General features: G+C 39.1%; 1 protein-coding gene across 3 annotated transcripts in view; it reads right to left on the minus strand.

Moving 5' to 3' along the window:
• Nucleotides 1-586: 586 nt before the first annotated feature.
• LOC114412358 overlaps nt 587-22398 on the minus strand; it is a 32332-nt gene continuing 10520 nt past the window's right edge. For all 3 annotated transcript variants that reach the window (XM_028376206.1, XM_028376207.1, XM_028376208.1), the window contains 13 exons: nt 14201-14302; nt 13970-14116; nt 13639-13801; nt 13322-13558; nt 13030-13190; nt 11803-11931; nt 11407-11524; nt 11074-11269; nt 4837-4948; nt 4600-4754; nt 2542-3964; nt 1969-2163; nt 587-1404 (listed from right to left, as the gene is read on the minus strand). In XM_028376206.1, the coding sequence (XP_028232007.1) occupies nt 928-1404; nt 1969-2163; nt 2542-3964; nt 4600-4754; nt 4837-4948; nt 11074-11269; nt 11407-11524; nt 11803-11931; nt 13030-13190; nt 13322-13558; nt 13639-13801; nt 13970-14116; nt 14201-14302 (3615 nt within the window). In that variant the 3' untranslated portion in view covers nt 587-927. The remainder of the gene's footprint in view (nt 1405-1968; nt 2164-2541; nt 3965-4599; nt 4755-4836; nt 4949-11073; nt 11270-11406; nt 11525-11802; nt 11932-13029; nt 13191-13321; nt 13559-13638; nt 13802-13969; nt 14117-14200; nt 14303-22398) is intronic.

A 22398-nucleotide genomic window follows, 5' to 3' on the forward strand; every position in this document is an offset into this window, starting at 1 on the left:
GTAACAGAAGAGATTCCTCAAATTGAAAGTAACAAAAGAGTTAATTCTGTTAAATTATAAATATTTTTTTATATAATCATATTATTGGTATAAAATATTCATCTCATTGATTTTACCTATAACTAACCGATCATCTTTAATAAAAAAATTCCTTTTAACAACGTTTTTATCTATCCGCAAAATTCGAACTCAAGACCTTAGATAAGAAAATTGAGTCCAGGATCAGATTAAATTATATAATATGATGTAAGATTTTATAGTTTTCATTTCTATGCTAACGAGAAACTTTAGGATTCAAACTCTAAGACATGCTAATTGCTATTATCAGAAGCGGAAGTGTTTTTTTTTTTTTTAAGAGATCATATGTAATAAGTATTGTAAAATATGTGGTTTATATAAATGTATATGATGACCTAAGTTCCATCTTTATTGCCGTCATTGTACATAAAAAAAGTACTTTGTAACATGAATTAATTTTTTCTTATAAGACTAATTTATATACTCTTTCCTCATTAAATTATTGTTATATACTTTTATGCACATGAAATAAAACCCTACGTGAAGCAAATGCATAGCTGAATACTGATTCAGAAGAAAGAAATATGATGACGCAAAACAACTATATACGAAATACAATTATGCTCTGCAATTTCGTGTTTCTATCATGGCAAAAGCAGAATATAATTACAAAATTACAAACATACAGGAGAGCAACATATTCTGTAATCACAGACAACCATCACAATCGCAATCAAAACTCAAGCAGTATGTGATAAACCCTATAATCTCTCTAGAAGTGGTGCAATATTTGTTACCCTATAATCCCTTCATTCTCTTGTATACTTTCTCTACAAAGTTGTCTCCCTTTACAACATTAGAGTAGCAAAGGTTATATAGAGCGCAAGGATTAAGACCCATCTTTGAGACTCAACCGAACGGAGAAGGAACTGGTCCTGCTCCTGCAAGAGCATCTGATCTCTTGATGCTTCCCATTCCGCAGACGATGCATCCAGGCACAGTCACAGCTGAAAATTTGGCTCCGCAGAGATCACAGACATCGTATCCAATGGTTGACAACCTGCTTAAGGTGGCAGAACAGAATTGCGAGGGATCTTCCAAAGGATCAATGGACTTGTTAGTCAAACCCCTCTGAACACACAGGTCAATCAGGCTTCTAAATTCATCCTGCTTGCTTGGAGGTGCTTTAGACAATAGTAGTTCCAGCATTTGCTTTGAATAGGCATAATTTTGGACATCCATGTTTCTTTTGATGGCAGTTCGAATGCAATTTATTCTATGCTTAGCTAGAAGAGGCAACGAACCGAGATGACGTGACAGTCTTGCCATCTCATCTTTTGCACTTATTGCACTTGGACCATGGACTTTTTGCAGACGTCCAATTTCCTGCAATAATGAAGGAAATGCAGATTTTGGAGGTTCAAATCTAAACAGAGAAAACCAATATTTTGTGATGTCAAATCAAAAGAAATAAAAAGAAGAGCCCATGTTTCCCATATTAACAAGGAAAAAACATGACATTTACTTTGCATATATTCAGATGAACAAAGTAGCAGACATCACCAGTTTTCTTGTCTCTGTACCACTTGCTATCTTAGGTGTTAGAATGTGTAGTACGGGCCTAATAGGTGGTGAGTGGATTGGGCTGAATGTGTATCAAGCATAGGAGGTATATCATCCAAAAGATTCAAACCAATTATATACACTTTATTTGCTCAATGTAGGACTTCAGTTATCCAACATCAAGAGTCAGCTGACATCTCTTACAGCACAAAACAAATATTGACAGCATGCAAGACTTCTTAAGTCATAACACAGTTTCTGTGATACAGTAGCATATGGCCCTAGGGGTGGGCAAAATTGACAAACTGAATTAAAGCTTAACACAGTTACTTTTCTTGAAAGATGTCCATTCTACTTATGCTTAAAATTGAATAATAGTTATAGTACCCGAAGAAGAGTGACTGCAATCTTGTATTGAGCACAGATTGTTGCTTGAGCTTTTATATCAATTCCACGAGATTGTTCCTTAGCCAAGGCAAGAAAAGCTTCATCAAAGCAAGACAATGCATCTGAAAGATTATTTTGCTCAAGGTGAGCAAGTCCAGTCTTGAAACATACTGAAGCAGCAGCTCCACGGGGAACCTAACATACGATCCATGAGATGAGATTGGGAACAATGGTGAAACAATATATATGCCCAGCAGGTTAAGTAAAAAGCCAATTTCCTAGTTGTCATTAACAGAAGAAATAAACCTATCTTGTTCATAAGTACACTATCTATGTCAGGATCTTTTCTCAGGCAAATTGTCGTCCTAATTTCTTCTCTAGCATCCACAAAATTGTCATAAAAAAAGGATGCATTCCTTTTTGTTATATTTTGATGCAAGTTCAATCCAGAACATCTAATTCTTGCATTGCTTCCCACATTCTTCCCTTAACACCCACAGAAAATAATGGAAAAATATGTAGAGAACCATATAACCTCAAACCATTCACACACATGTATTTATTTATTTATACCTGTCCAGGATGCACAGCAATCTGTTGAGAACCAGTTTGAGGCGGCTTTCCTGAATCGGCAGAATTAGGTACTCCAAGTATGCTAAGATCTAGAGGTTGGCTAGAAATTTGAGCCTGAGAAGCTTGTAACTGAGACTGGGGCATGACCACAGCCTGAGCTGAGGATTGCGGTGGGACACCACCATCAGGAAGTCCTATGGACTCAATTGGAACAGCAGGTTGCTGAATGGTTTGAGGTGAAACACCACCTTGAAGACCAACGTTAGCTTCAGAAGCACTAACCTGATTAGGAGTTGTCTTGCTAATTTCCACCCCTGGAGTGTATTTGGAGAGAAAAGTTCCTGCAGGAGGTAATGATTGAGCCACTTGAAGGGATGGAATTGTATTCTGAAAGAAATCCTCGGGAATAGGTCCTGCCTTAAGTCCCCCACCCACAGCCCCAGTAGTTGGCTGTGAAATGGGTTCTGATTGAGTCAACGCATCTGTACCAAAAAGGTCACCAGGAGTTGAAACAGTGGAAGAAGCCGATCCTGTAGTTGGTGGTGGAAGGGATAATATCTGACCAAGATCCTGGCTTCCACCAGATGAGGACCTGCTTCTCATTGGTGGAGCTAACCCTTCACCAAGTTTAAACTGTCTAGTGGCTTCCTTAATCTTATTCACATCCACAGTAGAAGAGGCAATTGGCTTGTCTCGTATTTTTATGCGTAATTTTTTTATCTTGGATACTCCTTCTTCATCACTACTGCTTCCATCAGCAGCAGCTCCATACATGGATTTCTTAAATTCTTCTTCTGCTTTGGCCTGTTCATCAGCAGAGGAACTGGCAAGGTGTTGGTTAAGGCTTTCCAGACCCATCAATGAATCACCTTTGGTATTACCAACCACATTCGACTGATTAGATATAGATTTAACTGAAGATGCTTCAAGACCATTTACTTTATTCTCATTACCTGTAGGCATGAAAGCCTTAACCAAACTATCTTCCCTCACCTCTACAATATTGCCCCTTCCTTTGATTGAGCCTAAATACACACCAATATGATCTACAATAATGGATGGAATTGTACCATCATCAGTTTTCATGTATGGTGTCACCTCTGCAGCAAGCTCCCACTGAGGTATATCCTTCACAGCAGTAGGTGTTTTAATTTCCCAGTTTCCACCACCCCATTCTGGTCCTTTTGGAACCATACTCTCAGCAGCAAAGTTGGCAAATATACCTTGGGTCCATCCAGTAGATCGAGCACGTAATATCCTATCACAATATCTCCTCAATTCCGAATCAAGACCTTCTTCTTCCAATTTTTGAGCAAGACGCCGCATGGCACTGGGATTAAGGTGGCATATAAACAGATCAAGCATACTTTCATTGTCTGCTATAACTTCAAATGTTTCCTTTGCACTATCAAATTGACCAAACCTGCAAGTGACCTTCAATTAGAAAAGTAACAAACTTGTAGATCATGCCATTCAAATAACTACAGTATCATCCACATGCCAAAGCATCAATTGTGGGAGCTCCAAGTTCCAATATTCAGAAGAAAAATACATGTCATAGATTCAGTCAACACATGAAGAGCCATAAAATTATAGGAAAATAACACTGATCTTTAACGACATAAGCATTATTTACATGTAAGCATAATGCTACTCATCTACAGGTAGCAAATGGATGGATTGAATAGGAAAAAAAGAAGCATAAGTTGAAAATCATGTCTCAACCACAAAATGGACTCTTTATATAACAAATATAATAGAGAGAAATAATTTTCCTAATTACAATTTACCATATTTACATGATGATACACTGAGCATAGATACTTACCTTTAACCTAGACTGTCAAAGATATAATCAAGAAAATATGAAACATTTTCAGATATTTTTCAAATATTCCAACAAAAGTAAAGCCCTAACATATTAACAAAGATTAAAATCATCAAGAAAGTTATAGTTTAAGCAAATTAACAATAAATTGAATATGCATTGTAGTTCAATGAATTCTATATGTACAATGACAATATCAAAAGCACAATCAAATTTCCTATTTTGCCTACCTGATACAGGCATAACCCAACTGCCTGAATCGATGAAATAAATGAGATGTCGGAGGACATTTTGGATAATCTCTGGAACGCAGAAATTCATCTTTCAAAATATTTAAAGCAGTGGAAAAATGAAGAGCTTTCACAGCATAAACACCTCGCATCACCTAAGATCAAAATATTCAAATGCTCAGAAGTTCAGAAAAACCAAAACTAAAATGTCAAGAACAAGGCATTTATGTTGCTTACTTGAGTGAACTGTGGTCCTGATTGTGATAAAGCCACAGCTAAATCTCCACAAACAGGAGATCCTCTAGCAAGAATATCCAGAGACCTTGGTGTTATGCGCATACTGTCAAACCTTCACTCAGATAAAAATTTACAGTGTCAGCAATACCAGCTTTAATATAAATTTATTAAAAGTGTTCTTGAAGTCTAAAACCTTGCTTTTATACCCAATGGATCTCAGATAACCCAAGCAGCATATCCGCACAGATCAAAGTAATAAATTATATGAAGTTATCAGTGTGGTTTGGAGGGGCAAAAAACTCTGGATTGGGTGCATCATAGAATACAGGGATAGGCAAGTCACAAACTGTAAGAACATTTTAGAGCAGAATACGAAGAAAATTATTCCATCTCTGTTCTTATTTTGTATGATCAGAAATACATTATATTGCAATGCAAGGAAATAAATATGATAAATGGGAAATTTCCTGAATTAACTAGGAATCCCAAAAATACAGGAATGACAATAAAAACAGTATAGTTGACCACAATCCTTCCAATTATAAGGTCTGTAATTCTCATAATATTTCAGGATTGATTTCCTGCAATTCATAGAGTTTCTAGTCTAAGAGAATGAGAGAGAGAGAGAGAGAGAGGAAAAATGAAGAAGTAAAATATCATTTACTAACTCAAGTCATGGTTATCAAACTCTCGAGTTAACTCGCTAACTCTTAGTGAGTTTACGAGTCCACTTATCCTCCGCGAGTTAACTCATGTGTAAACTCTCTTTTTAGTAGACTTTGAGCAGACTCTGTAAACTCTAAGTAAACTCAGTAGACTCTCGAGTTTACCACCGAGTCAATGAGTCGGCAAGTTAAAAAAATTATACCAAAATGTAAATCATTTTGGGTTGTTTTCTATCTGTTTAGTGTTCAACATACCTTCACTTAGTGTGTTATTCCCGAATAAAAAAAATTTCACCTTTAATAACATCAAACCCTTGTTCTCTAATAACATCAAACTCTCGATGAGAATGATCTACCACTACTATAACATCTGCAAGTGATTAGCTAGTAGTAATGCATTACTAGACTTGGTTATTTAAGTATTGTGAAATTTATGATTTATTATTTTGCTTTATTATATTGTTGAAATGTTTAATTAATATGTTATTTATAGATATTTTGTTATTATTTTTATACAAAGTGAACTCTTATCAGTTTACGAGTTGAGTCTAGTAGTCGAGTCTATGGAACTCTCACGAGTTTGATAACCTAGACTCAAGTAACTTCAGATTTACATAGTGTATCTATCTATAGACAATTCTGTTACAGAATCTAACAGAACTGACTAACTAACTAACTAACTTCTACTAGAAGCTAGATGAGACTGCAGTTGAATAACTGCAGCTCCTTATAATACTCTAATACCCCCCTCCTCCTCAAGCTCAATGGGGTTGAGTCTTTGGAGGCTCAAGGACACTGAGTTTGGATCTCAAGAAAAGAAATCCGGTTGGAGAGAGAGCTTTTGGCAAGGCATCTGCCCATTGATCAATGATAGGAATGTGGTAGGCTTGCAGTTTCTTAGCTAGAACTTTCTCCTGAACAAAGAAAATATCAATCTCCATGTGCTTTGTCCTGGAGTGAAGAACAGGGTTATGAGTGATGGCAACAGCACTTTGATTATCACAGAAGATTGTTGGAGTAGTGAAAGGAACAGAGAGTTCAATCAGTAGAGTTTGAATCCACGCTACTTCAGCTGTAGCTTGGGCTAGGCTTCAATACTCAGCTTCAGTACTTGATCTTGCAACAATCTGCTGGACCAAAATAAATAGCAGCTCCTGAAGTAGATCTATGATCATCAGGGTCAGAAGCCTAATCTGCATCACAAAGGGCCTTAATAGGAATGGGAATTCCTGAAGTAGCAGCTTTGAGAAGTAGGCCAGGGTGTAAAGAGCCTTTTAGAAACCTGAGAATTCTTTTCACTGATGTCCAGTGAGTTTCAAGAGGATTGGCCATGAATTGACAGACTTTGTTTACAGCAAAACTTAGCTCAGGTCTGGTTATAGTGGAGTTTTGGAGAGCTCCAACTACTGATCTATAAAGAGTAGGATCTGAGAAGAGGTCTGCTCCTGTTTTAGTGACCTTGCATCCAGAAACCATTGGGAAAGCAATAGGATGGGCCTCAGCCATTTTAGTTTTCTGTATAAGATCTCTTTTATATATTTGCTTTGGGTTAGAAGAATAGAGCCATCAGTTAGGGTCTTGACTTCAACTCCCAAAAAATAATCCAGTTTCCCAAGTTGTTTAAGGGAAAAATTAGAGTGAAGTTTGACAGTAAATTGCTGGACTAGGTTGACAGAACTGCCAGTGATTATAATATCATCAAAATACACCAAAAGATAAATGATATGAGAGGTATCTTTGAAAACAAAGAGAGATGGGTGACACTTGCTTGTAGAAAAACCAAGATGCAAGAGAGTAGATTTTAGTCTATCAAACCATTGTCTTGGTGCTTCCTTAAGCCCATATAGAGCCTTATTCAATTTACAAAGAAGAGAGGTATTGGGGTTTTCAAATCCAGGGGGTTGCCGCATATAGATGGTTTCCTCTAGAAAACCATTTAAGAAGGCACTGTTAACATCAAGTTGAAAGAGTTCCCACTAATTGGTTAGAGCCAAGGTTAGAATCAACCTTATTGTAACAAGTTTGATGACGGGAAAAAAAAAAAGTTTGATGACGGGAAAAAAGTTTTATTAAATCAGAACCAGCCACTTGATGAAATCCTTTTGCTACTAGTCTAGCTTTCTATCTATTGACAGTCCCATCTGCATTTTCTTTTACTCTGAACACCCATTTGCAACCCACTGCTTTCCTATAGGGTGGAAGGGAAACCAAATCCCAGGTCATGTTATTTATCAGTGCCTCATATTCTTGTTTCATTGCAGTAAACCAATTTGAATCAGCCAAAGGTTGCTTTACAGACTTGGGTTCACAGTGAGCAAGTAACAGAGTTGGATTAACTCTAGGTAAATGAATTCCAGACTTTGATCTGGTCTGCATCGGATGAGAATTAACTACAGGAACATTTTCCAATGCTGCACTGTGTGGTGCTTCAGAGGGAGACAAATCTGATGACTGAGGGGAATTGTCTTGCACAGAAGTGGATCCAGCTTCAAAAATAGGACTGGGAACCTCAGGTTCAATAGTAGGACTAAAATCAGCATTGATAGGAGGACTAGAATTGGAATTTGAATCAGCTGTAGGATCAACAGAAGTAGGACTAGCAACTGAATTGCTAGAGGGGGATAGAGACACTTTAGAATTGATAGGAGAAATGAAAGTGGAAGAACCAGTGGAATGAATAGGCAAACCTTGTCCATTGCCAATATAAATTTGGTCTGGACCTTCAAAGGGACTGAGTTGCTGTATGTTCTGTGATTCCCCAGTCACATGAAATGAGGCACCTGAATCTTGTATCCAAGTAGTTGGGGTACCAGTCTGAGTTAAAATTAAAGTTTGCAACCATTGCACTTGGAGGCTGTTGATTCTGATTGTTTTGCATTGACCTGTTCTGATTGGTACCTTGACTCCATGAATTTGATGATCTAAACCCATTGTTCTGTCCATAGTTATTTTGACCAGAACCATTTCCATGACTAGAATACTGATTTTGACAAAAGTTGTTAGTCTGAGTATTTCCTTGATTTGAAGGATCGCGTAGAGTGAGTGAAGGATTGGGTTGATAGCCCTGATCAAACCTATAGTGACAGACAGATGCAGTATGACCATATTTGTAACATACTTGACATTGAAAATTTGCAAAGTGTCCTCCTCCACGGCCACGACCGCCACCGCCACCACCACAACGGCTGCCGCGGTTAAAATTTCCACGACCAAACAAATGATACTGTTGTGAGGACTTGTTCGATGCTGCATAAGAATCAGAACCAAACAATGAAGAGAAGTTAGGGTTCACCTGAGTAAGATCAATCGAAGGTGATTCAGAAGTATGTTTTCGAAACCTCAGCAATCGAGCTTCATGAGCTAGCAACAGTGCTTCAACTTCTTCAATAGGAAGCAGTTGAAATTTACTTTCTATAACTGAGATTACTGAATGGTAATCTTGCAAAAGTCCTTCAAGTATAGCATCAATTTGTTCCTGTAGAGAAATTGGACTTCTGACAAAGGCGAGTGCATCAGAAATTGCTTTGATCCTAAGCAGAAACTCGTGCATGGACTTATCTTCAAGGATCGTTGCGCGCAACTCAGTTCGAAGTTGCCTTGCTCTGGCTCACGTTTGTTTGGGGAAATAATCATGGATCCATTCCCAAACCTCGTAGGAATGGACGCATCCAATGATCCGAGATAAGATCGATGTGGACAGAGTTGATTGCAACCAGGCAAGAAGAACCTGGTCTTGCTGTTCCCACGCCTCGTATGCAGGATTCTCAACTCCAACATCACGATCTGCTTCAGTAAGGAATCGTAAGGGAATTTGTGGATTTGCGATGAACCTTTGAAGTTTATGTGACTTGATGACAGGTTCAATTTGTTGTTGCCATAGTAAGAAATTTGAATCATCAACCTTCTGTGAGATCGAATTCGGAAAAGCGGAAGCAGAAGAAGAAGAGATAGAGTTTGTCACCATTGATGATCGACTAAGCTCTGGATACCATCATAGAGCTTCTAGTCTAAGAGAGTGAGAGAGAGAGAAAGAAGAAATGAAGTAAAATATCATTTACTAACTCAAGTAACTTCGGATTTACAAAGAGTATATATAGACAATTTTGTTAGAGTCTAACAGAATTGACTAACTAACTAACTAACTTCGACTAGAAGCTAGATGTGACTGCAGTTGAATAACTGCAGCTCCTTATAATACTCTAATAGCAATATTAAAGTAAATAATGAGGCATTTTTCTTAAAGAACCACCAAAATCTGCTCTTTCCAAGATATATATTGTTGGGTGCAATGCCAGGACATACCAAATAATGAGTTCTCAAGTGAAAAAACAGAACATGAAAGGCCCTAAATGACAGTTACCGTGTCTCATCCACAGGCCATTCAACTCAGGATACTCATTGGGCCAAACACTCTTTACCTCACATATCAACATTATGAATGACATTGAGGTTAGGTGGGTTTTATGGAAACATGGTATATTTAGACCAACTAAAGTACATATGGAAGAATAATGGTCAACCACTTCATATATATTAACAATGCATTTGATGAGATCCACTTAATATCAATGATGTCATAACATTAATATGCAAGGAAAAGAAGAGGTGTTTTTGCCGATGAACATTGTGAGTGGAATGCTTTGTGGACGGATGCCTCCTTCAAGAGCTGCCATATAGTGGTTAATTGCATAATAATTCAGATTACAGGGAGTGGTACCTACATGACATGTGAGTATCTAATATCTATTTCCAATTTGGAACTATGTATATAACAAGGTAGAGTATATTAGGGTGTATTTGGTTTGCATTTTCATTTTCTTCTTTCATTTCCTGTTTTCATTTTCTGAAAACTGTTTTCATTTTCAAAAGATTAGAATTCTGAAAACATGTTTGGTTTGACTTCTTGTTTTCTGCTTTCAAGAAATAAAAACACTGAAAATGCGTTTTCAAAAGGAAATGTATTTTTAGATTTGCTTAAAATTACATTCCTTGCCACCGCGTTTTCATTTTACCCAAAATAAGGTTCCTGGTTTCAACTGAAAACGAGATTTTATTATTTTCAGTTTTTGGTTCGTTAGGGAAAATATTTTCACTGAAAATGAAAACAGAAATCCAACTAAACACATTTCCATCACCATTTTCTGTTTCCAGTGAAAATGAAAACAGAAAACAACCAAACCAAACACCCCCTTATATTGCAGCGCTGGGCCACATAACTTACACAAAACAGTATAACCAAAAAAGAAGAAGAAAAGAAACTAACGGTAGTATTGGCTCACGGTCACGATTTTCATGTAATAATATTGAGAGAGAGACGGTACCTAAGCCATGACTTTTATCTATGACTTCAACAATAAATATAAAAATTACTAACACCAAGTTATGTCATGCAGCCATGACTTGCATTAAGCAACTATTTATTTTAAACCACTTTGGGTAATATTCGCTAACTTCAGCAAACTAGAAATATTCACATCAAATTGCACCTGTTAGGTAAAAATCCCTAAATATCTCTACTACATAAGCATAAGTTGAATTTTTCTAAAAGGTTAAAGGTAGAAAGGAAGGAAACCTCGACGTTATTTGGTATAATATTTCTGACAAGTCAAGCTTCTGTTCAAAACTTAGCTGCATTGTGGCAAATCCAATAAGAATTGGTTCAAGAAGACCAACAAGACAGCTTTTAATCTCAACCCTCTTCTTCTGTCTGGGATTTATTTCCGTAGGATTAGCAAGCAACAATCGATCATTCAAAGAACCAACCAAGACTGCAAGAGAAACTCATATAAATAGATCAGTAGGACAGTGCAAAAAAATGTACAGTAGTTGAAAAAAACATAATGCATCTCTGAAATAATGTATGGTTAAGATATTACAACATCTCAGTATGCATCAAGAAAATTACCTGCATAAGGCATACTGATTGAGAGGATAGACCTAACTTTTCCATCCCAACCAAGTATACTGATTGCAGTAGCAGTAGAAAAAAGGAGGGCCGGCCCAACCCACAATAGAGATCTAAAGTGAGTATGAATTATGGTTTCCAAAAAGAGAATATATGTGACAAAAGAAACTTAAATACAGTATGGTTGGAGGGGAATGGAACGGAGGGGAGGAATTTGACAGAAATCCTTTGGTTTAAAAGTTTGGAGCAGAGGCAGCAAAAATGAGGGGCCAAGAAACCCTCCCCTTCAATATTGGGATGATTTATTTTCGTCCCATCCCCTCATTTAAACCAATAAGTTCATTAGTGTAAATAAATGTTTTGTTGATTTTATAGAGAAACAAGTATAAAGGATATTGAAGGAAGTCCCTTGTCAAAATTTGCAGAAGTGCCAGCAAGTATATCAAGGGCTGCCGAAACAATAAGGACTCGCTGTGTTGTTAAAATTCCAGCAACATGTCCCCTAAGAGTTTCTTGCCAGTGCACCTATCAATTTGAAGAAACTTGAATTAGCACATAGTTAGCACATAGCAGAACCAGTGTAGAGCTATTTGATAATATTTCCCACAAACAAGGAACCCTATAATCATTGGAAGCAAGAATGAAGGATCAAAAAGTTTTTCATTTTTAGGGGCAGGGAGGATAGAAAAAGCTCTAAATATATTAGATCCTTGTTGCCCTCATCTTACAAATAAAAATTAAATGTGTTGAGATCCACACACCAATTAGAGATATGGCCAATGTAGTCCTTATAATTGGGTAGTCCTCACCTAGCAACCAAGAGCATGGTAAGCCAGCAATATAGGTGACTAACTCAACATTAGACTTTGATACCATCTTAGAATTTTGGGTTTAGAGCCTAATTCAACCCCACACAAATCGGCTTATAAGGTGAGGGATTGCCCAAGCTTTATAAGCTCTATTTAAGTATATCTATAGTCGATGTGGGACTAAACACACCTAAGAGCCGCATCTTGGTGACTACACTCTACGACGCTCAACTTGCCTTTCTAGTCAGCCCCTCCGTAAGTAGCCCTTTCCAACCTATGGGTGATCACAATTAAAGCAGCTTTCTAACATGGTTATATATATAAATTGTCAAAAAAATTATACACACACAACAACCCTCCAAATTTGTTCGGATAAAACCGGGGGGGGGGGGAATAGGAAACATGTAACATTGCACACCAATCTCTCTAAAGATCTATCAAAGACACCCACCTTAAAAAGTCCTTTAGCATAACACAAAAAGAAGTTAAGTGCAATGTTCTACCCCAAGTGATTTCCAAAGGTACACAATCAACCAGTGAAAATTCTACCACTTTTTTCCAACCAAATACCCAGCACAACTACAAATTGAGCACAACAGGAAAGCCTTTTAGCATCTCTATTGGAGCCAAAAAGTTATAAAATTAACACTTTTTCTGAATATCCTTGGGGCAAACCAATCTTCACCAACATGAAGAACACCAAACAATCCATTTCCCTCTTTCTTTTACTCATCTTCCAACTATTTCATTTAACTTCGCAGATGCAGAAGTGTGCAATTTTCTAATAATTAAAAAGCACACTTCTAAATGATACCTGAAGTACAATCTCGTTTCTTTTCAACTTAATTGACTTTTTCCCCTCACTATTGGTTGATATGTAATGGCCATTGGCAGTTGAAGTTGATAGGCGGTACCCTTGTATGAACTTTACTATTCCAATTTGGTTCCCATGAGAAGCAAACATCAAAGATGAATCTACATTCAGAGAAACCATTTTCAATACTTTATGCTACTGACAAAATAATGCTAATCTTAAGAAGTGACTAGTGTGTGTCTGCAAATAAATAGATAAATATATACACATGTGAATTCATATATTTAATCACCTAATGGAGTAGAAAAGATGCGATCAACTTCAGTTTCAAACATAAATGGCATCGGGCCACGAATTGAACCAACACTAGTCTCTGCAGTAGCAGTTGGATTTTCTTCAAAAACTTTATCGTTGTCCTTAGCTTCTTGAGAGGCCCCTCCTGGTAGAGTATACACACCCAATCCTGTTTTGTCATCATCAAGTATAGCAAACTGATTTTCATTGGGGCCAATAAATGCTGCATCTCGACCTACAAGACAGTTACTTGAGTTGTTAACACAACACATGACTGAAACCTGACTGAAAAAAATATACACCAGATAGAAATACCTTTTACTGTGCTGCTTTTACTGTTTGCTACCTGTGCATCACTATTTTCCCAGTAAAGCACAACTTCATTTGTAGCACCACTAAATTCATACACTACAAGAAACAAACACTGCTTTTTACTGTGTATCAAGTATTTTGCACGGTACTCCACATTTCCAGGAATCTATAGAAAATTAATGAAAAACATTACTAGGTTGAATTTTCCAATTTTGCATAATTCTCACAAACAATGAATAAATACCTCCAGCATATTAATATTATGTAAAATGAGAGTCTCAACAAAAATAATAAATACATGATATTTGGAAAAATATACTACTCTCTATGTTACCGAATTATATAGCTTCCTGTAGATACTGTCAGATCCAGATGAAAGATTATGTGCCATAAGGTTCAGTCCATCCATATAGTATGCCCGGACTGGATAATGAAGAACTCTGTTCGCTTTATTAAAGAAATTTAGCTCCAAATGAAATGGCTGGCACATAAGTGGTGTCAGTTGATTGAACAGAAAATATAACAAAAAGAAATGTTTCAAAACAAATTGTCAGATGAATCATACCTCACAAACTGGAAAGTCCTTCAGATGATGCTTGTTATCTAGAACAGTGATAAGAGGCAAGCGTGATATAGGAGAAATTTTTGCATGGCCTTCCATAAAATGCTACAAAAACATGTAAAGGTACCATTCAGAAAGAATTAATAAGAAACAAAAGTGCAGACCTCTCATTTCTCTGTCTCCTAATGTGTTTAATGTGCTGTTCTAGTTTGGAAACACGAAACTATTGTTTTTTTTTTTTTGGCATTGTTCTGCAGCAAATTTTCTCTGGAATAGGTTTTTTATAAAAATTGGGTCTTCCCTAAGGACTTCAATTTTTTTTCTCCTTCGTCAATTTAGAGGATCTGACTTTTGTAAAGAAGCTAAACTTCTATGGTAGTGCTTGTCTTTGTGGCTCTCTAGTGTCTATAGCTGTAAGTGTATAAGAATAACTAACCTTGGTTTTTCTACAATAGTTAGTTAACTGTTAACCTTAGTCAGTTGACAGTTATAACTGAATCTCAGCAGTATAAATACTGCTCTTGTAAGAGATTTCAGTCCTGCTTTTTGATCCTTTTTCATGGCTTCCGCAAATCCTGGTGCTACTCCGGTTAACACCGGCACAGGTGCTGTTCCGACCGGCGAAGCTCCGGCCGCTGAGATTCCAGTCAGTTCTAATTTTCCGTTCTACTCTGAGATAATTCCAGCACGATTCCAGTTCACTCCTTTCTGATGAATCAAGACATTCCTGTTTCTTCAGTCACCACAAATTTTTCGCATCAAATCATCAAAAAGTTGAATTATAAGAATTTCCTACTCTGGCGACAGCAAGTTGAGCCAGCGATTTCCACTCTTGGTCTCAATCGTTTCATCGCCAGTCCTCGGATTCCTCCTTGACACCTTTCAGATGCCGATCGTGATCTTGATCGTGTGAATCCTTCGTTTTCGCTGTGGCAGGAGCAAGATAAATTTCTGCTTGTTTGGCTACAATTGACTCTTTCGAGCTCGATTCTTGCTCGTGTTCTTGGATCTACTCACTCATATCAGGAGTGGGATAAGATCCATGCCTATTTTCATCATCAAACTCAGACGAAAGCTCGTCAACTGCAATCAGCTCTTTGTCATACCACTCTTGACAATTGTCCTGTGTCGGATTTTGGGCCTTCCTCAAGAGTTTGATTCTGTTATTGCTTTGATCGAAAGTCACATCCCTCAAATCACCACTAAAGAGGCTGAATTTATTCTTGTGCAGGAGCTGCAGCTTCGCAAATATACAAGGCTTGAGTCTTCACACAACCGGTTAATCTCACTCAAACGAGTGTGTCACATTCTACTGAGAGTGACAACTCGAATTCATACTCAGACACCAATGTTGTGTATACAAATCAGTATTCCTCAGATTCACAAGGTTCTAGTGGTCATAATAACCGTGGGGGAGGCGGTTACGGTGGAGGACACGGTAGTGGTCGTGGTGGTCGGAGCTCAGTTCAATGTCAAGTGTGTTTCAAGTATAATCACACAGCTCTGACCTATTACAACAGGTTCAATCCTCAGTATCAAGTTGCAAATAGTGATAACAACAACAATTATGGAAATAATACTAATCATAATCAAAACAACAACTGGAACAACAGGAGTAGCAATCAAAATTGGGGTCAGAATCAGAATCAAAACAGCAACTGGAACAATTCCTCCTCCAATTGGAGTTCGCAGCAGAGTCAAAATCAGAAACATAATTCTCAGAGTTCTAATTCAAGGCCTCCACAAGCTATGGTGGCAAATTCTGATTCCAATGCTTCTTCATCATGGTTTCCAGATTCAGGAGCCTCTTTTCATGTAACCAATAACTCACAGAATATCCAGCAAACCTCTCCCTTTGAGGGTGCAGATCAGATCTTCATTGGTAATGGAAAAGGTCTGAATATCTCAGCCTCTGGTCACTCCAAGTTTGTTTCTCCTTTAAGTCCTAATGTCAAACTTGTTCTTAAAAACATGCTTCTTGTTCCTCAAATCACTAAGAATTTGATTAGTGTAAGTTTGCAAAGGATAATCATGTTTTCTTTGAATTTCATGCCAATCGTTGCTTTGTTAAATCTCAGGATTCCAATAGGATCCTTCTACAAGGAGATGTTGGACCAGATGGATTATATCAGTTTCCAAATCTTCAATTCTGCTCTGCTGTGTCTTCTCCAGCTTGTGTTAATACTGTTTCTTCAGCTACATGTGATAGCACTGTGCCTAATTCTGTGTATATTTGGCCCCTTAGGCTAGGACATCCCAATTCTCAGACTTTAAAGTTTGTACTGAATCATTGTAATTTCAAGATTCCTGTAAAAGATGAATTGCCCTTTTGTTCTTGTTTTATGGGCAAGATTCATAGATTTCCTTCCTAAGCTTTCTCAAACTGTGCATAATCCTCCTTTGGAATTAATATACAGTGATCTGTGGGGTCCTCCTCCTATGAATTCTCATTGTCAATTTAGATATTATACGTCCTTTGTAAATGCTTATTCACGGTTAACTTGGATATATTTTTTAAAGAATAAATCTGATGCTTTGTCTGTCTTTAAACAGTTCAAATCTCTAGTTGAATTGCAATTTAACAAAAAGATTAAAGCCATTCAAACAGATTGGGGAGGGGAATTTCGAGTTTTCTCTTCTTTTTTGTCAGAATTGGGGATTGTTCATAGGCTGACTTGTTCACATACACATCACCAAAATGGTGTAGTGGAAAGAAAGCATCATCACATAGTTTTTTTTTTTTCAGCAAAAATAGTAATTATATTAATTGAGTACCAGGGGTACTAAAAGATACAATATAATAATCAGTGTTAGGCTCGAGATTAAAATAGATGTCTGAATCAGTAACTGATAACGAGTTACATGCTACATCCGTATGCTTAAATAAAAATTCTATACATGACTGCTGGAAAAAGCTGCACTAATATTAGAAGACCAGTGGTTGTAGTGAATACTAAAATCTTTCTCCAGCTGCATGAGCCATGTCCATGTTAAGAAAATAGCTTCATCTAGTATTCTGTTGGCATTAAAAGTCCCATTGGAGAAGATCATATTATTCCTTTGCTTCCAAATACTCCATGTCAGTGCTAGCCACCACCATTTCCATCTACTTGCTCTCATTCCCTCTGTCACTCCATATATGTGTTGGAGGAAGTGTTGCCTTGGATGATTTGGGAAAGCCCCCACTAACTTCACCCATGATAATGATTCCCACCATAGCGGGATTATCCTTCTACAATGAAAAAATAGGTGGACAGCGCTCTCCTCAGCTGAACTGCAGAATGGACACATTGGATCTTCGACCTCAATTTGCTTTCTCCTCAAATTTGATCTTGTTGGTAGCCTATCTCTTAGTAGTCTCCACGCAAATATGGTAATTTTTGAAGGAAGCTTAAGCTTCCACAACTCCTCAAAAGCTCCGTCCTGCTGCTCATGAATCGCCTCCCCTCGTAGTACGTCATATGCAGATTTAGCTGTGTACCGCCCGCTCGGATCCGCCTTCCACACCCATTGATCTTGATGTTGAGGCTGGATTCTGTAATCTTCAATCTCTCTTAAAAATGCTGCCGCCATGTCTATTTCATTGTCAAATAATGGCCTCCTCCATCTAAAATCCCATTCCCACCCATTATCTCCAACAGCCCCCATATTTTGTATATTTTGATTTTGCTGTGAAGATATCACATACAACCTAGGATACCTTGTAATCAGCGGAACCTCCCCTTCCATCCAGCTGTCCTCCCAAAACTTGAACTTGTCCCCACATCCTACCTTCCATGTAATTGTGTTCTTCAGTGACTCACCCTGTGGCGAATGTTGAACCATGAGCTTTAGATCCCTCCACCAAATAGATTCATTTCTTTGTGTCGATCCCTCACTTAGGCCCCTCCATCCCCCATACTTTGACTCCAGCACCCTAACCCACAACTCCCCCGGACATTGGAATAAGTTCCAATTCCACTTACCCAGCAATGACACGTTAAAAGAATTGATGTCCTTTACTCCCAATCCCCCCTCTTCCTTCGGTAGACAAACTGTTTCCCATTTTATCCATGCTATTTTGCGCTGTTGTTGATCGCCTCCCCATAAAAAGTTTCTCTGCAATCTTACTAGCTTATCCACTACCTTTTGCGGGACCCTGAAAAAAGAAAGAAAATATATAGGAATAGAAGTTAGCACTGAGTTTATGAGAGTCACTCTCCCCCCAAAAGACAAATGTCTTTGCTTCCACTTCGCTAATTTTCTCTCACACTTAGATATGATAGGGTCCCATGTCTGATATCTTCTCGGATTTGCTCCAATAGGAACACCCAGGTATGAGAAAGGTAGTGTCAACAGGCTACAATTGAGGTATTCAGCTGCCTCCCTTTTCCACATTTCAGTCACTCCGAAAGCACCAAAACCGCTTTTAGCAAAGTTTATCTTAAGGCCCGACACTAGTTCAAAAGCCCTCAACATTGCTTTAATAGCTCGGACATTTTCCATGGATGCTTCGCCAAAGAAAATTGTGTCGTCCGCATACTGGAGGAGACTAATTTCCACGTTGTTTTTACCACAAATAAATCCCTTAAACATCCCCTTCTCGAGTGCTTGTGACATAATGCCACTTAGAGCCTCCGCAACCATATTAAAAAGGAGAGGTGACAATGGGTCTCCTTGTCTGAGTCCCCTCTGAGGCACAAACTCGGCTGAAGGACTACCGTTGACCAGAACCGAAACTGATGCTGACTTTAGGCAACCCTCCATCCATGCAATCCACTTAGTGCAAAAACCCATTCGATTCATCATATAGAACAAGAAATCCCACCGTACAGAGTCGTATGCCTTCTCATAGTCCACTTTGAAGACTATGCAAGGTTTATGACATCTTTTAGCTTCATCCATCACCTCACTAGCAATCATCACACTATGTAACATGTGCCGGCCTTCTATAAATGCTGATTGCCTTTCGTGTATGATGAAAGGCATAACCTTCTTTAACCTGTTCGCCAACACCTTGGCAACAATCTTGTAGGTGCACCCTATCAATGAGATAGGTCTATATTCATTTAGCCTCTGTGGATCTAGGACTTTGGGGATTAAAGCTATGAAAGATGCATTTAACCCTTTTGGAAACACCCCATTTACATGGAATTCGTCCAAAAAACGCAGGAAATCAGCCTTGATAATGGGCCAGAATTGCTTTATGAATTTGAAAGTCAGCCCGTCCGGCCCTGGGCTTTTGTCAGACCCACACTCCCACACTGCCTTCTTGACCTCGTTTTCCTGGAAACGTCCCACCATGATATCATTTTGATGGCTATCGATAGACTGGAAAAGTATCCCCTCCAATGTATATCTTTGGAACTCTGATTCTTGGAAGCGCTTTTCAAAGAACGACCTTACTGCAGCTTTAACTGCTGTTGGCTCTTCTATCCATGACCCATCAATCATCAGCCCTTGCAAGCTGTTATGTCTTCTGCGTGCATTAATCATCAGGTGAAAATACCTCGAATTACAGTCTCCTTCCCTTATCCACCGAGCTCTTGCCTTCTGCCTTAATAGTGACTCGTGTGATTGAGCCGCCACCCATAAGTCCTCCTGAAGCTGCTTCCTTATGCCTTCCTCTTGAAGAGATAAGTGCCTATCAGATGTGGACTCCTCCAGCTTATTTAGTTCTTGTTCAATCTTCTTAAATCTTTTGAAAGTATCCCCGAAATGGTCTCTATTCCACGCCTTTAGACTATTCTTGAGTGCTTTTATTTTCTGTTTTAGAACGTATCCACCCCAGCCACTTATCTGGTTAGATGTCCAGCTCTCCGTCACAGTTTTCTTGAAAGAAGCATCCGATAACCAACAATCCATTATTCTGAAAGGTTTTGGCCCCCAATCAGAATTTCTGGATCTGAGTAGTAACGGACAATGGTCTGAAAAGTTCCTCTCCAATGTGAATTGGGTTGTTCCAGGCCATTTGGTGAGCCAATCTGCAGATACCAAGAACCTATCTAACTTGCTCCTAGCTGATCCATTGGGTCGTACCCAGGTGAACTTACTTCCCACCCAAGGTGGTTCGTCAACCTCCAAGTCTTCAATCCATCCATTAAATTCTCTAGACCCAATATTCTCCAAACTCCTGTGGCATGTTCCAAATCTCTCTGTGTGATTTCTGGTACAATTAAAATCCCCTAAAATGCACCATAAACCATCATGATGCTGACATTTCAGTTGTTTAATTGCCTCCCATAGCACCCTTTTGCCTTGTATATCACAAGGAGAATAAACACTAACAATATTCACTGATTGGTCTTCTTGTATCCACTTTCCTGACATCATTACATATCCTGGCCCAATGATCTTCCTCTCCATCCTAAAAACTTTTTCACTCCATAGGCATAGAATGCCGCCAGCCGTATGAGTTGCTGGTTGATCTGCCCATTGTACATCAGGATCCCCCCATAGCGCATGACATATGTCTCTGTCTATCAACTCCTTTTTTGTCTCCTGAATGCATAACATATCAACATGCTGTTTATTTACCAACCTTCTTATTGCTGGCCATTTTACCCCTCTCCCTAGACCCCTTGCATTGTAAGTGATAATATTCATTGACTCTTCCTCATCCCCCCTAAACTCTCTGACTCTTTAATGTCCCTTTCTTCCATTGCTATCAGCTGCTGAACCTGATCCATTTTCTCTTTGTGGCACGTCACTCCAAGCTCTCTAGTCATCTGCCAAAGTGTCTCTGCTTCCTTAGTTATATTGGTGTCCTGTATTTCATTTTGCTGGCTCATACATTCCCTATTCACCTCGATGTTATCTGGGTCAGCTTGCCAATTATTTGACTGCTCGTGGGCCTCTTTGTTGCTTTCCTGTTGTGTTACTCTTTTCCCCTGTTCCACTACCTCTCCCGAAGTCATCTGTGGTCCATTTTCATTTGATTGCTTTTTGCGCCATTTTTTCCTAAAATACACACTAAATGGGGGTGTTTGGGCAGATTGGGCCTTCAGGTTATAGTCTACCTGATGTGTTAGAAATTTGGGGGGGGTGTGAGTAGTAAAGTCCAGCCCACAATTGTAGTGGGCCATGTCACAAGCCACTGCTGAGTGGATGTTTATATGCTCTACATCTGTCCCGGACCCTCCTTCCTTCTTATTTCCTTGTTCATGCTTTGCTTTTCCCTTCCCGACAGGATTTATGGCCCCTATAATCCGCTCTACCCCTGAATCGCACCTGGTCACTGCTCCCACTGCTGCTCTGGCCTCACCGTACGTCCCCATTTGACTTTTGGTTGCCCCGTTGCTTTCCCCACCGACCCTGCAACGGCTTTCTTCCTCTATCCCCCAGTCCAAGTTATTATCCAGTGGTTCGCTGGTTGTGATGCGACCATTGGATAATAACTGGATGGAGGTGCTTGCTGTCGGTCCTTGCATGCCGTTATCCTCCTCCGGCGCTGTGTCCGCCTCCGACGTTACCCTCCGCTCCTCCACCATTTCAACCTTCTGGCTCCCACTTTGAGGTTTCGCCGTCATCAGTTCCGATAACGAAACCATCTCGCTTTCCTCCGAGCAAATGTCCTCCGATGAACTAAGCATCGTGCTCCGCCGGCAATGGCACCAGTTGGGACTGCTTCCACTTTCCTCTATTATGTGTACCTGGAACACCTCCGTTTCAATGTGGACGCTCACCGTGTGCTGAATCAGTGGTTTCCACGGTGTTCTTACAAGGAGCCTTGCCCTGTCCATCTTCCTCAAATCCTCCATCTCCTCGTCTACTTCCACTACCTCGCCTATGGCCGTCACGATCTCCCTTAAGTGTGTTGGGTCCCATGCTACCAGCGGCACTCCCCAACATTGCACCCATGTAAGTCTAGACCCAGCACGCATCTTCTTGTTCCACCTTTCTACCGAGTAGAACATCACCTCCCTTCCTGCATTCCCTTCCTCCATCATTTGTTTTGCCTTGTCTTCGGTAAGTCCGGGGAGAAGTACCATGTCGTCGCCGATGTATTTCGGCACTACGTCTAATCCCCAGTCCCATAGCATATTCTCCTCTACTCTGTCAAGGAGTGCAAGATTTTTTAGCCTTCCCACCCATGCATCCTGTAGCCATTTCGGTGCTGTCATAGGTCTGTCGAGATGTACTTCTGATCTCGAAGTGTTGGTTTTAGCATTCTGAACTGCCGATGTCCTCCTCTGCTGTATACGTGGTTCTCTCCTAGCTAC

Source organism: Glycine soja, chromosome 5 (genome assembly GCF_004193775.1).
Source record: "Glycine soja cultivar W05 chromosome 5, ASM419377v2, whole genome shotgun sequence".
NCBI classification, from domain to species: domain Eukaryota; kingdom Viridiplantae; phylum Streptophyta; class Magnoliopsida; order Fabales; family Fabaceae; genus Glycine; species Glycine soja.